The sequence below is a fragment of the Limanda limanda genome, chromosome 17 (genome assembly GCF_963576545.1).
Source record: "Limanda limanda chromosome 17, fLimLim1.1, whole genome shotgun sequence".
NCBI classification, from domain to species: domain Eukaryota; kingdom Metazoa; phylum Chordata; class Actinopteri; order Pleuronectiformes; family Pleuronectidae; genus Limanda; species Limanda limanda.
The window spans coordinates 12,093,416-12,108,648 of NC_083652.1; the positions used below are offsets into that span (position 1 = coordinate 12,093,416).

Here is a 15,233-nt window from a genome sequence, read left to right on the forward strand (position 1 = left end):
AAGGGGGGGGTTTCACATTTATAGACAGGAAGTGGAAATGTCCAACAAACACAGCTGACAGGAGGTAAACACTCGTGAGAGAACTGAGGGATCTGCACCGAGCTGGAAGAAATCCTGTTGAATCAGAGCGACGACAGACTTCTGAAACACGCAGGTGTGTGTCTGTGTGTACACAACACGCAGGTGATGATATCCACCCTGTGTGAGTCTGTGTGAGAGAGTGTGTGAGAGTGTGAGTCCACACTGTGAATGTGAGTCGTAGTAGCAGGAGGAAATTCTCATTGAGCCTCTGTTATGTGACCATGTTTGGTAAAGCTGCTCGAGCACCGTCTCTGACCGAGCCCCTTGACCGATTGGTACGTACGAGTACACACACACATGCAGACACACACACACACACACACACACACACACACACACACACACACACACACAAGAGGTGGTTTCAGTCAGACCAGCTGTGGATCAGACCCCCCCCACCTTTCCAAATGGCTCCTTTACATCTTTCCTTCACTCCTGCCTGAGGCAAACCTCCTGTTTAACTCTCTCATCTCATTGTGAATGTCTCACTCCGTCTTTGTCTTTTCATCTCTCACACATACACCATTCAAAAGGAAAGAGAAGCTCCCAGTGGAGATGCCAGCTCCCAGTGGTGACGCCAACTCCCAGTGGAGATGCAAGCTCCCAGTGGAGATGCCAGCTCCCAGTAGCAGGTCTTGGCGAGCTGGTGCCGAGCTGTCACACAACCAGCCGGCTGCTGACGAGCCTCTGGAACGGTTCAGTTTGCTGCCGTGTGGACACGTCACCCTGAACTCAACAGGTCCTTCCCCTGCTGACATCATCGCTCAGAGGACGATGAATATACACACAACACAAACAGAGGCTGGGATATAATCATAAGAATAAAACACACGTCACCAGCTTTTCTCTTTTCTTCAACTTTATTGAAGATTAACACTTTCAAGTAAGTCTCGGCTGTCAGCACTACAATTACATGATCATTAGTAGTGGTGATTGTAGACGACAACAATCTGAGCCGCGGCGCTCAGACGAGGCCCCCAAGGCCAGTGTGGAGGTGTCGGCTGTTTCACATTAAAACCTCCAGGAGGAAAAAAAAAAAAAAAATCACAGGAAGAAATTGCATTAGGAGACAAAATTAAAAAGGAGGGAACATAAGCCACACTGGCAAGTCATTCAACAGGAGAAACAAAAACTGGCAAGTCACTTGATTGAAGGTTTTTTTTTCCAGTCGTTTTGAACCGTCACACCACAGCCGTCGTCCCCGGATATCCATCAGTCACATTTCATTGTTCGTACAGGATCAAATTTGAAAACAAAGATTTGAGAAGCACTAATAATTGTTAAATACCGTGTGTAACCTTGAGATGAGCAGCTCAATAAACTGTATTAGTACCAATTTGAATGCAGCTTTGTTATAATGTACTCGATCTCAGAACAGGATACTGAGCTGGTTCCTTATACCTTTCTGATATATATATATATATAATTTTTAAATATATTCATTATATAACATAATGAACGTTGGCCTCCCAAAAGAAACAAAGGCAACCGGGTTGTTCTAACCAGACACGATATTACGTGCAGGTTACAGCAGCCTCATCACTTCATTCTGTCGATTTCCAAGCAGCTCCAGGTTTTGAGATACAGCACAAATATCAGGGCTTGAAATATATTCTGTAGAAAATCCTGACAAGTATAAAAGTTCAGTTCAACGTTCAAACTAAAAGACATTCCAGAACACGCGTGTCGTCAAGCCTCCCTCCCCGATCTCTTTAATATCTAGACTGAACAGTTACAGCTTTTATTCTACATCTATTCACAGTTTTGCGTTGAAGGCCGGAGAAACGAGATGTGAGCCTTTCCCGTGAACTACGTGTCCGTCTAAGTGCTCATGTCAAAAATATATAGTTTGATTTTCAGTTTTCATCGCGCCGGGCGCCGTGAGCTCATCGTAATGCCACTGGACGACCCATGACAACATTCACAGACACACATCCCTCGAATCAGGAGAGCACAACAACAAAAATCTACACACAACAGGCTCCTGACGACGGATCAGTTTTGGATTATAATACTTGGCCGGATTAATCATTGTGCAGGCAGATTATAAAAATATACACAGAGTATACATACGGAATAGAGGGGAAATAATCACTGGATATTTATTACACTAGAAAGATCATGCTAATCCAAAATCTGCCTGAATCACATCCACAGTTTGTGTGAAGGCACGAGTTCCTGTAGCCCCTCCTCCGTGGTGACAGACAGAACAACAGGAGATCGCTGAGTCATGCTCCGCAGGGAGTGTGCTTCATGGTTCCAGTGAAAACACCTACACACATTCTCAGACCAACTATGCAACGACAGATACTTAAATGGGAAATCCAACGGTTTTAGATTAGTTCAGACGTTGGTACGTACTGGTCGAATAAAGCCTGGTGTGGCTCCGAGAGGAGCTGTGCAAAGATCGATAAGAGAAATGCCTCAAGTGACTGGAGGATGGAAACTAGACGTTAGAATTAAAGAGTGAAGTGGACCTGCTCCTCATCTCTGCACCAGTTGGCCACTTGGAGCATAACGATGCCGAGAGGGGGGGGGGGGGTGCTCAGACTTCCTGAATCAATCACGACCGACGTGAAGCATGGGACTGAACCATTAGCTCCATTAAAGAGATCAATTTAGTGCCAGCTCCCATCTGATGTGTGTGGCGCAGAGGAGACAGTTCATACAGTTAAAAAAACATGATAATTAGTTATGATTTTCCAGTGTTTCTCTTCTTTAAGTCTCTGTCTCGTTGCACCTGGCTGTAGAATTACAACTACTCGATGTACAAGTGTAATTTCATTAGTGTTTCTCTACAGACATCTCTAGGACTTTTGTTAAACCGTGTGCTGCAGCTGAATGGAAACCTGACAATTATCTCTGGTTCTACTGCATCGATTCTCTTCCCCCTTAAAAAAACAACAAAGAAACCAAACAACTGACATCGCGAGTCTGAAACTGTTACAGGAGCAAGATGCTGAACTGGTGGACAACTCGTTAAAGCAAACACAATAACAGGGAGTCAAAATGTGAGCAGAGCCTAAATGCAGCTGTATCTTCAACCTCTTGTGATTCTGTCTGTCGTGACGTGGCCTGTGAAACCAAATTTAACTGTTCTGCAGAAAACGTGGCCAGGATTAGTGAGTTATCATACAGTGGGAGAAAGGTACCTGCAGAGTTACTGTATGTGAGAATATGTACAGACATGCAGGGGCAGCAGAGAGGAATCTAACGTACATGCAGTCAGTTTCCTCCCAGAGGCAAAAACATCACCTGTGTTTGGAAGACAAACCCTTCTCAGCATTAGACCAATGCAATTAATGTTTAGATGTTATTCATCTATGGTAACTATTCACTAAGGCATCACAGAAATATGTCAATCTTACCATGCGTTAGAGACATGATTTATACATTTATACAGAAAGAAAAAAACAAACATGCAGATTGCCACGTTGCTTTCAACAGCATATTGTTGTCACAGATCGGTACATCCATATAAATTTGAGTATTAGATAGAAAAAGAATTTGAAAAATGTCATATTGCTAACATTCAGCAAACGGAGGAGCACCACGTCAGTGTTGGAGAAGGGCACCAGATACAGTGTGTGGTTAGCATGCTATTCTGTGTGTGTGTGTGTGTGTGTGAACCCCCTGTCCTCCATTAGGTCCTCAGGGTTACTGAGAATAAATGGAAGTATAAAAAGCCTCATGGGGGGCGCCGCTCGACACTGACTGGACGTTTTAGTGAGAAAAGTGATGCCACTGCGTTTCCCTGCACGGCCTGGGTGGGCCGACCAGACGGCCCCTCTGCACCAGTGATACCAGTGATACCACAACACACACACCACACTCAGAAGGCTACGTACAGAAGAGCAGAAGGAAAAGAGGAAGGGATTGACCGAGTGTCTGTAAGGCCGGGGGAGAGGTAGAACCAAATCAAATGTGTGAGCTGGACAGTGGAGCTCGATCCAGTGAGGCAGAGGGTTGCGATGGATGTATGTTGATATTAGATTGAGACGCGTTACTGTGACGGCTAAAGAGACTGAAGAGACGTGATGAATACTGAAAAGGCATAATTCGTCCTGCGAGAAGTTAAAGGTGTTAGAGAGCGTGTCTTTCCCTTTGCTGCATGCTCTACTTTATATTTATTCCAAATCATAAAAGGAAGGTTGGAGGGCTGGTGATATCGGCAGGCGCCACTTGTCACAAGGAGGCCACAGCAGGTGAAACTGTAGAAGAGGCATTATGGTGTTTTTCCTGTCTCTTTTTTTCGTGAGGTCAGATGAGTTCCAGACAAGAGCCCTGTAGATTCACAAACACTGCACGGGTCCGATGGGAGAGCTCCTCACTCTGAACGTCACGGCTCCTTCGAGTGTGGACGCGGTGTTAAAAACAGAAGAGGTCGTTCTTCAGGAGCGGCGGCGTGACCGGGAGATGGAAGTCGACTGAAGGGGATAAACGGCGTCGAGCATCGCGGTCTCGCTCCTCCGGGATTATTGCTCTCCTGTCGTTCACAGGCACTTCAGAGGGTTGGGCTTTGGCTGAAGTTGAGTGCGACAGGAGACTTAGTGGGGGGGATGAGAGGGAGGAAATGGAGGGCGGGGGGTGAGAGGGAGGAAATGGCGGCGGTGATGAAACAGGTGAGTGGAGTTAAAAGTGTGCTTGTGAGCTCCGTCACCCAGGAGGATACCAATGCGTCAGTGAAAAACAAGGCTGGTGCTTGAGTCAGTCAAAGAGCCGTCTCCTTGTCCGGTGACGGGGGCGGAGCCTGAAGAGTCGGAGCCCGGTCCAGTAGCCGACGAGATCAGGGGCTAGCTGTAGGGATTGGAGCGGGGGGGTGAAGGATGCTGAGTCCAGCCTGCCTGCCTCCCTGCTTGTGTCTGCGTCTACACATCCTGTCCTCTACGTCTCTTTAGTCCGTGTGGTTGTTGACGCACTTCCTGTCGAGAGGGGAAGACGACTCCTCTGCTCCTTCCTTCACCTTCCCTCCTCCTCCTCCAATTCTCCTCATCAGGACCTTGTAGCAGCCCTTGGTGATCTTGTACATCCAGATAGTGTTCAGGATGTCCAGGGCGATGCAGGACGTGATCCAGGCCACCTGGGCGCCCAGACCCAGCCGGTCAAACTCCTCCGTGCCGAAGGTGGCGAACACACTGAACCAGTAGGACGGCATGACGGCGATGCGTACCAGGAAGAACACCACCGCCATGGCAACGCCGTTCGACACCACCATCAAGTGTCCCCGGGGGAACTTTAACGCCTCAAAGAACCACCTGATGGAGAAGAAGATTAAGAAACGTCAGGATGGAACATGTTTCAGTCAGAGGAGCTCACGGGACAAAAGAGTGACTCACGAACGGGAGTGACTCACCTTTGGTTCACAAACGGTGTCGACAACTCTGAGAGAAGACGAAAGTTTGCAAAGTAAGGAAGCACGCCACGAGACTGCAAACACAAACACAGGTTATTATAAATACACAGTATCATGATGACACCGGCAAAAGACCTGAATCACACAGTTTGTTAAATTACTATTTTGGTTCCTACTCCCTGGATCTAGAGGAGTGACTCACCAGCACATATCCATATGCGTAGAGCGCCGCCAAGTGGTGACAGACGAAAAACTTGTCCCCCATAGTGCGCCAGTTACAGGCGAGCAGCACGAGGTCTACAGCAGAGGAGAAGCAGAGGAGAGGTTTATCAGAAACTGAGACGTCTGTTTGTGAAGGAGGACGATCGTGTAAAAATATGTTTTAGGCTGAAAATGTCTCATTAAATCTTCAGTTTCTAAAAATGACTCAAATATAGAGCGGTAAACAAAATATAAAAAAGTTCATATAATTTCTTTTGACATATTACACAATGTTGGTTTAATGAATCTCACATTTCAGGTTCAGATTGACTTTTCCAGTGAATAACTCACCGTAGAGGAGGTAACCACATGTTATGGCCACGTTGAGTTTGACGAGCCCGGGTTCGCCCCTGTGAAAACAGAAGAGAGTTTAAAAAGGTGTTTTCCACTTTGACTCCACCACCCTGAAGGTAAACACAGGAGGAAGCTTTGTCATACTCCAGAAATCTAAGACCACTAAGAGTGATTTGTATACTTCTGATCAATGATCTACTTCTGTATGGATAGAGTTTCATTGTGTGTTTGTCTTAAGGTTTTTTTTTTAATTTCTAGAGAAAGCGAAAGACACTGGCTACAACTTAGAGGAGAAGTTAAACCTGAATAGAACCATGTAAACACCCTCATCAGGAATCACTCAGGTCCCTGAAGGTTGATGGTTTGATGATTGTCTGCTGCTGATGAGCTTTACCCTCGGACATTGATTAAATAGAAGAGGACGCTGACGAGACCAGAGACGAGGTCGAGCTGCTCTGTTGTGAATGAAGGACACATTCACGTTTGTTGACTCTGTGTTGGCCTCCTCTGGCAAAGCGCCTGGACAAATAGTAACCAGTCGAGTCCACGGACTGGTGCACAGTGACCGTTTGGTGTCCTTGCAAATAACAACTGTTCAAAATAACAATGAAGGTGTCTGCGTCAATGGACATCGGATCCTGGTATCACTCCCAGGTATCGTATAGCCAGTGACCAGCTGACTGCTTGTGTAACACAACGCAAACACACACACACAAACCCACGCAATGTGATGGGTCATTATCTGCATTTGCAATTCACACACATACATTGAAGTCTCAGATGTGTATCTGGATCTTGTCAGGCTTCACCAGAGAAGATATGAAGGATTATTTTAGGTCACCATCTGAAGTAGAAGTAGACAGATAACTGCAGGATTCCAGCTACTGGAAATCAAACATCATTCTAGAAAAGGAAAGTATAACCTCATGAACTGGAGTATTTGAAATGATTGAATAAATGGAGTTAATGTATTTTCCGTCCCCCTACAAGTCGCCTGCAGAACATATGAAATAAAACGTCTTAATCACAACACAACCCTGAAATGAGCTCCTCCATTCACCTCCTCCGACCCCTCACATGTTAACTCCAGATCCAGATCAGCCAATCTTGAACCGCAGCCGAGGCCCGGTGGTCGGACTCGCTGCCTGCTTGTTACCTGAATGGATTCTGATAAGAGGCCAGACTGACACTGAAGGAGTCTGACCAGCAGCTAGAAACAAAGCAGGTTTCCAACGCGTCTGGCTGTGGTCACACCGGCCGTGTCGAGAGCAGCGAGCAGAACAATGCGTCCGTGTGACGGGTCTTAGCCGCGCTGTGATACAATCAGATTGACCGGAGAATTAAATGCTTGCACCACTCCTCTGTTGCAACGGGCTGAGCTGCAAGGTGTCAGGAGACCGCCGGGGATCGAGTGGAGGTGCCGCCGGGCGCCGGGGGGGAATTCAACACAGAGAAGTGAAGAAACAAAGCTGCCCAGTGGAGGAGTGACACAGGAACTGCTCCCACAAAGAGATAAACGCTGAAACGCTCAAATTATGAGGAAGAGACTAAATGCTCAGAATCCAGTCCAAATGGTGAGAAGGACACAAACAGTCTTCAAGAGGAGGGAGGCGACACTAAGCACCTGACTACACAGAAGATCAAGATTGGTGGTAGCAGGAGGGGGGAAGGTGGGGGTCCCTCTTGACCCCCACCCCACTTTCTTTTTACTCCATCTGCGACGCACGCCGGGTGTCGACACGGAGACAATGAGAGCGAGGGAGGTGCGCTGCATTGATTCGACAGCCTGAGATGTGGGATGCTGCTGCATCAGATGGTCGGGGGGGGGGGGGGGGGGGAGAAGAAGACTGGGCTGCTGTTGTTTGCTATGAAAAGGATCCTTGTTGGTGGGTTTCACGTCTGTCTGCCCGCAAGCCAGAGAGGAAGCGAAACAAAAGGGGAGAGGAAAGGAGAGAAAGAGGGAAGGAGTGTTGAAAGAATACAAGTGAGGAGAGGTGAGAGACAGAGAGAGAAAAAGAGAGAGAGAGAAAGAGATCAAGAGAGAGAGAGAGAGGGAAGGAGTGTTTAAAGAATATAAGTGAGGAGAGGTGAGAGACAGAGAGAAGAGAGAGAGAGAGAGCTGAACAGAAATGTTTTAAAGGACTGATTTAAATACTGGAAAAGGAGATTTCTCATTTTCGGGATTCAATGATGAAAATAGCAGCAGAGTGAGAGGGAGACGGAGAGACGGATGAAAAGACGATAATCAAAGACTGAATCCACAACTCACTGGAGACTCATTCATTCTCTCAGATCCTTTCTCTCCTTCCCGCTTTCCCTCTGATGAGAGGAAAACCGTCTCCATCTCACCAAAAGGTATTAAACCACCAGCCCGGACGTTCCTAAACCGCTCTGCACCTCCCGTCTTCACCCCCTCATCTGTTCCCCCCCCCCCTCGTCGCCGCTGCCGCTCGTAAAGAGCAGCTGTGAGAGGACCGGTTTCCCCTGAAGGCATCTCAAGCATTCAAATTCCCTCCCTTCCTTCCTTCGAGCCTGCTACAATGAGGAGATATGATTTGTGACTATTGTTGCCTTATCGGCCGTACAGGATCATTTGGTTTATGAGGCTATTTACTGATTTGAAGGTCACATGTTGGATTACTTCGTGTTGGGTATTCAAACTGTGAGTTAGTTCTTGTTTTTCTCACCAGACGGGGTTGGCGTTGACGTCGTCATCGAACCACAGGATGTACAAACAGAGCAGACCCACAACCAGAGCGTGCACGGTCGACACCAACCTGAGGAAGGATACACACACATCAAATAAATTCAGTAAACATGGTGGCAGAGTAATACAGGTTTTTAAAAAGGGTAAACGTTAAAGTAGGAGGGGGGGGGGTAAACGTCCCTGATGTCCATCATTTGCAAACAGTATGAAACAACATCTACGTGTGGATCTTCCCTTTCATCAGCGTCGCCCCTGAACTTTGGATCAGTTATCTGGGCCACAGAGGAGATACTGCAGAGGTCCAGTTATCTCTTATCTCTTCTCCTTCCGGAACTGACACCGCCTCTGGAGGACAGTGACCCCCCCCCCCCCCGGGTACAGGCAACAGCTGCTGGCTGAGCCCCGGCCGAGTGTGAGCGAGAGAGAGTCAGTCCAGTCAGTGTTGTGTCAGAGTCAAGTGTCCGAGAGCGGGACGGACGTGGAGGAACTTGGCGGAGGGAAGTTTGTAGAACCACGTGTCCTTAAAGCTGTGCGTCTGTGTTGTGAGTCTTATAGAACGTATCTGAAAATACATATTACGTGACCGTTTGTGTACACTGGGCATTCCCATGTCGGTTTAAACAGTAGAAACTGTGTAAAATGCCAAATTTAACTCACATCATCAAGTCCAAACATCTCAGTTTCTGCTCCTCAGACCCGGAGTTATCAAACTCAAACGGTTTTCAGCAGCGTTTCCAAACTTCTACGTATTAGCAGCTCAAAACTCTTGTGGACACCAGACCTAGGATTTGTCCTCAAAAGAACACGAGTGCAGCTTTAGAGCCGTTCGGTTTCTTATCTTCCTAATTATATCTGTAAACATTAAAAGGAATCATTTCTATAAAGTAGAGGGAATATATCATTCGTGAAGCTGCGTTCGACACTGACCCTGTTCTTTCTTTGTAAAGGCATCCTCCCTCTTCCACTTGCTCTTAAGTTGTGGTTACATAAACAACACGCTGACACAGAGCGCCGGCTGTTACGCAACAGCAGGCCACTCTAAAGGCCTGGCCTGCTTTCAATGCTCTGGTCAATACCCCCCACCCCGCACTAATGGGCTAATGGAAGCTATGGTTGTGTGAATCAGGGATCATCTGCGAGCACATGTGGACGACTGAGAAAAGAAGAAGAAACAGCCGGGAACCGTCAGTGACAGATGTTATGCAACTCCAGATGATTACCCCCCCCCTGAACTTCACCCACACGTAGAACACTGGTGGGGGGGGGGGGGGGGGGGGGGGTCAGCGTTACATAACAGTATCTTGAAGAAGTGTCTCGTGGTGTTTTATATCAGATTCAAAACTTCACGTACTTTTCACTCACGTTTTTCTACTATTCTTTCCTTAGACAATATGTAAGTCAGAAACATTTCAAATAAAAACGTTGGTTCAAGAGGTGAATGGAACCTGGCCCTGGTGCATTCTGGGTGTTGAAGTATTTCTACCTTTTGGGAAAGAGGAAATACCACAGTCCCTTTCTATAGAAGTTTTATTGGAGGTCCATCCACCCGGCTATGAATTAGTCCTTTGGGGAATTAAGCGAGATTAAACTTTAAAACACACGTTTTCCATTTTGAGTACAACACAGAGCTTGTTGTTTCCTGGCTTCTCATCCGACACTCAGCGTGAAAGCAAATATTTATCTCCCAGTTTAAACTTCACTTGCTGACTAAGGTTCACTTGATAATGAGGAGCTGTATCTGCAGTCACACACGACCACATGATAACCTTTTGCATGTACCTGCGGTGGAACTTTGATTAGCTGCTGAGCTGGCAAACCGTTCAGCTCCGGCTTCCATGTAGGTTGTTAAGATCAAACTAGTGTGTCTGCCTGTCGGAGAGACAGTGGTGTGTTCTGGGACATACCTGGAGTTCCACTCTGTCAGTTTGGTGTGAGGCAGCCGTCCATAACCCGGGGCGATGGCGGACGACAGCAGCGGGCTGACCACTGAGAAGAGCAGCTGGAAACTCACGAAGCTGCCAGCTACAACGGTCAACTCCCTCGTCTCCATCATTCACCTAAACAGAACAGGGAGGGAGACGGGACGGGTGGGGGGGCGGGATGGGAGGACACAGAGAGGATGAGGCGATGCACATGGACAGGTTCAATCGATGACTGTCAGTCATCCTGGGCAGAGGCGGAGGAGAAACTGAGGCGACGGCGGTGGTGAGAGGAGGAACTGGCGCTCTGTGTGGTTCCTCCAGTCCAGAGAGAAGAAAAGAGACAGATGGAGAAGAAATAAGGGCGAAGACACGGGCGGTCGAATACAAGTAACATGAGAGCTGGAGACAAGCAGGGCTGTCCACACAGGGGGAGAGGAGCAGCAGAGGCCGGGGAGAGGAGCTAGAGTTAAGGGCAATAGACGGGAGAGAAAAGACAGAACAAAAGTTAGCGGGTGCAGTGAATACAGCAGAAAACACGGCGTTCAGGCTGCATGGGAATAAAAGGTCGCTATTATTATGTATATTTTGCAAGAGGATTAGAGTGGGTTAGTTTGGACACAGCAAAAATCCGTGAGAAGAAAACAAAAGGCTGAGCGAGGGAAGGAAAGAGGATTGTCCAGATGAAGAAACTGGCTCAGCTCGTGAGACTGAGGCTGTGGAAGTGAGCAACAGGTTTTCTGCCTGAATTCTGCATCAACAATGCTTTTTATTAATGTTACAATCATCTGAGCTTTATTCTATCATTCAGCATTGAGATGTAAGTAAAAGACGGAGCTGCTTTCATGAGGTCCACTGAAGTCCGAACAGTTTCCTGAGGGTCTCTATACGATGACATCAACGTCCGAGTCAGTTTCTGTGGACATTCTCCAGAACGTTTCCTGCCAGGTCCCTAAAGTAAAATGTCCAGAAAATATCAGAGCGAGCCCATGTGAGAATATAGAGGGAGAATCACAGTGAGGTGAAGGACACCAAACTGTAAAAATACAAATATCTCAGGGTGAAAAAGAGGATCCATAAAAACCTTTCCAGACATTTTCCAGAGTTGATGTCTAAAAACAGATAATGTTTTGGACCAATAGAAACGTAGGAATATCTCTAGTATAAATATCCACATACAGTTTGTGTGTTTATTCTCTCTGAGGTCAAACCGGACCTGAAACTCATCTCCTCTGATGACAGACAATCAGAGCGGATGAACTGAAATAGCACAGGTTTGCAAAATCAGCAAGAGTCAGTTTGTTCTATAGTTAAATGAGGAAACTGGAGAAATGTAATCTTCCAATGCACGGATAGTTCTTCCCCCCCATTCTCTGTAGATTGATGCTTCTATTCAGACTGTATCAATACAGCTGTTCCAGATGTTTACACTCACAAACACAAAAAGTTTGATTCTGCTCTCTGGATGTTTCAGGGTCACTGAATCCCTGGTTTCCTTCTCTAGACGAAACAAAATATAAAGCAAGTCCAGTAATTTATATTCCTAAAACGTATAGAAATCCTGTCACCACTATCAACTTGTTAACAACAGAGAGATTTGCATCAGGCCTCGTTTCTCAGATTCTATAATCTCAACAGATCTTTACACCTGTTCAGCAAATCTGTCCATATCAATATCAAAATAACTCCAATTATGAATCTGCGGGAATCGGAGAGTTATATAAAGACCACATAGTTTCAGAGGAAATGATGACATCTCATTTGTTGTTGAGTAACATTAGCTGTTGCGACATACTGTATCAGTGCTGGTCTGGACTCTGCCCCGACAGATTCACAGAATTCTGATTAAACCACCGACTGTAAGTTATGCAAGTGATTTAAAACCACTTATTTCCACAGCGCTGCCGATTAGCCTTGTGAAAGGAGAAGATTACTTACACACACACACACACAACGTGGTCACACACAAAGCACCACAATGCAGTCGTGTATTTTGTGAAGGCATTGCGAGTGCAGAGCAACCTAAGTAGTTGCCCTTTGGACAACCCGTGACACAGGAGGCATGCAGCCTACATGAAGTTCTATTTTTAATCTGAAATGTCCAGTGTCCGGACGCTGCACGGCGGAAACACAAAGAACACGAAGAAGCTCTCAGAGAAAGCCGAGCGGCTCCAGACAGTTCTGTGAGTGCTGCTGAGGATTAGTGCCTTGCTCAGGGGCGCCAGGACCTGAAAGATGTGCAGAGGGAAATCAGTATTACACGAGTGGAACAAGCTCACAGGGAAGTGCTTTTTAAAATCAATGCTGAAGACTTCCCTGATGGCTTCTGCAAATAATTGTTCATTTCTTACACTGTTCAGTTGCTTTCACTCCACATGTTAATTTCCTTCACAGTTAAAGAGCATGCAGATTAACTTTGTGATTCTGTTTGGGGATAATTTGACCTCAGTGTATTTTGCTCCCTCATTAACAAACAAACAAATCAACCGGTAACAGAAATACAAATAACCTCATGTAGTAAACAACACAGATATGGAGCATATGAATATCAATGACCATGTTTTTCCGACTGGTTTAGATTTAAAGTGTAATCTATCTGCCCTCAACAGATCCACATCATGTTATATTAATCTACTCGGCTCTACAAATAAACCTGCCTTCCCTCGCATTAGTTTAAAACTGATTCGACACACAGGCAGGTCAGTTGCTACCGGGCAAATCCAGAAAGTTCCCAGCGACCATGTGGGCATGTTGACGACGTTTGTAACACGTGTCTGACATAAAAAAAATGGAAAAATACAACCATCTCAGGATGACAAATAGAAGATGAAGACAAAGATTTCAACTTGGCGAGACTGAGAGATAAAGGCCGACGCCAAAGAGCTTCACCCCTCACCTGAATCCTCCCTAAACGATCCTGTCGAACACGTCTGACACCCCTGGCTGCTTCCTCACATGTCAAAAGGAAACTGAAATCTGCATAGAAGTCTGGATTTGAACCTAAAGTACACGTTTCCTGACACTCCCACTCCCACTGACCTTTCCAGTGCCTCCTTCTCTAAACCAGTAAGTTCACCAGGGGAGGCTGAGGCTGCACTTTTCTCCCTGGAGGAGCCTGAACCACATGGTCATTGTCCCAGAGAGCAGAAGCTACATGTGCACATTCCCCCGGCCATCATATGCAGCATGTGCCTGAATAATTCATTGGCATTCTTCACCTGGCAGGCCTGGTTTTACTACTCTGCCCCATGGGAGGAAGAGGAGGAGGAGGAGGAGGAGGAGGAGGAGAGCCTCCTCCCTGCGGTTGACAGCCCGGACAGGAGAGCAGATCTACCGGCCAGGGTTTGACCTTGTCCCGCTGCAATGTCAGCAAACCGTGACCCTGTGACATATCGACCACACATAAGTAAAAGCGGTTCAATGTCCTGTGGAAATCCAAAACCCCGGTGTACCGCAGTGCTGCACCCCCCCACCCCGGGCCACAGACCCAGGATCGGTGCAGCTGCAGCCCCTGAAGACCACCGGTGGTCCCCGGTAGTGCTGCAGGCTGGCCTGGGGTCAGGGGCGTGAATACTGATAAATAATCGGAATCTATTACGGAAAGAAACGTGCACAGGCTCCAGACCAGCTCCCCGGTAACGTGCACGCTACAGGCAACTGGTTCATGCAGCATCATGAGCACTGGTTCTCCCACTGGTTCCACAGCAGAACCACCCAGTGCACAACAAAGCATGGCGGAGACACACCGGGTTATTAATGGTTTACACCGACCAGGCAGGTTGTGGTTAGAGCCAGCAGCCGAGCCGGGGAATCAGTGCTACCACCCGGGCTAACGCTGCTAGGAGCACCGCTGCTCACCGCTGGAGCCGCTGCAGCTCCCCGGCGCACAGAGCTCGGTGCTGGGCAGAGAAAACACGACATGCCGCGGCTGGAGGAGGAAGGTGGAGGAAGGCGGCCATGGTTACCTGCTCCCCGGTGCACAGGTCGTGTCAGGCGGTCGAGCCCGGATCAGCCTCCGGTGTCTCCACGGTCCCTCCGGTCCTCCGGTGGACGCTAGCTAGCAGCGCGGGGCTACGCGGCTCCAGCCCCGCGTCCCCGGCAGAGGAGAGGGGCAAACACGGGCTCCTGGGCGGCGTCGAGTCCGGGCCAGGACCATCACAGCCCCGGGGACACCACGGGGACAGCACGGGGACAGCACGGCGTCTCCTCCGGGCGAAAGATCGGTCTCACGCAAGCTCGAAGGAAAAGTTTCTCCTCGGTTTCTTATTTTGGCGTTGACTGACAGGAGCGAGCGGTGACGTCAGCACGCAGCCGCTTTCACTGCGTCCGTCTGTGCGTGCGCGCGGCCGCCAACCCGCCTCCTCCCCAGCGTACAGACCACGCCCATTCAGGAACAAAGGCCACGCTGCTTCTAGCGTCAGGGGCGGATCTCAGGGGGGCAACACAGGGGTCCACGATTTAAAGGGATAGTTCACCGAAAAATGAAAATTCAATAATTATTTACTCATCACTGACGATATATATATGGGCTGTACAAATAAATTTGATCGATTGATCGATTGATATCAGCGATCCTCAGAAGAAACAGCAGCTAATGCTACCGGAACTAGCATGGCTA

General features: G+C 47.7%; 1 protein-coding gene across 4 annotated transcripts; it reads right to left on the reverse strand.

The window, feature by feature from the left end:
- Window positions 1–922: 922 nt before the first annotated feature.
- tlcd4b (TLC domain containing 4b) lies at window positions 923–14,929 on the reverse strand. 4 transcript variants are annotated; one of them, XM_061090389.1, is made up of 8 exons: window positions 14,581–14,929; window positions 13,834–13,997; window positions 10,601–10,753; window positions 8,677–8,766; window positions 5,987–6,045; window positions 5,637–5,731; window positions 5,435–5,508; window positions 923–5,336 (listed from the first exon to the last, which is right to left on the reverse strand). In XM_061090389.1, the coding sequence occupies exons 3-8, from the start codon at window positions 10,747–10,749 to the stop codon at window positions 4,976–4,978; spliced, it is 828 nt and encodes a 275-aa protein (XP_060946372.1). In that variant the 5' UTR covers window positions 10,750–10,753; window positions 13,834–13,997; window positions 14,581–14,929; the 3' UTR covers window positions 923–4,975. The 4 variants fall into 4 exon arrangements, with proteins under 4 accessions (XP_060946372.1, XP_060946369.1, XP_060946371.1 ...); XM_061090386.1 differs by lacking the exon at window positions 13,834–13,997 and having other exon boundaries at window positions 14,581–14,928; XM_061090388.1 differs by lacking the exons at window positions 13,834–13,997; window positions 14,581–14,929 and adding an exon at window positions 13,655–13,810.
- Between the last annotated feature and the right edge of the window lie 304 nt (window positions 14,930–15,233).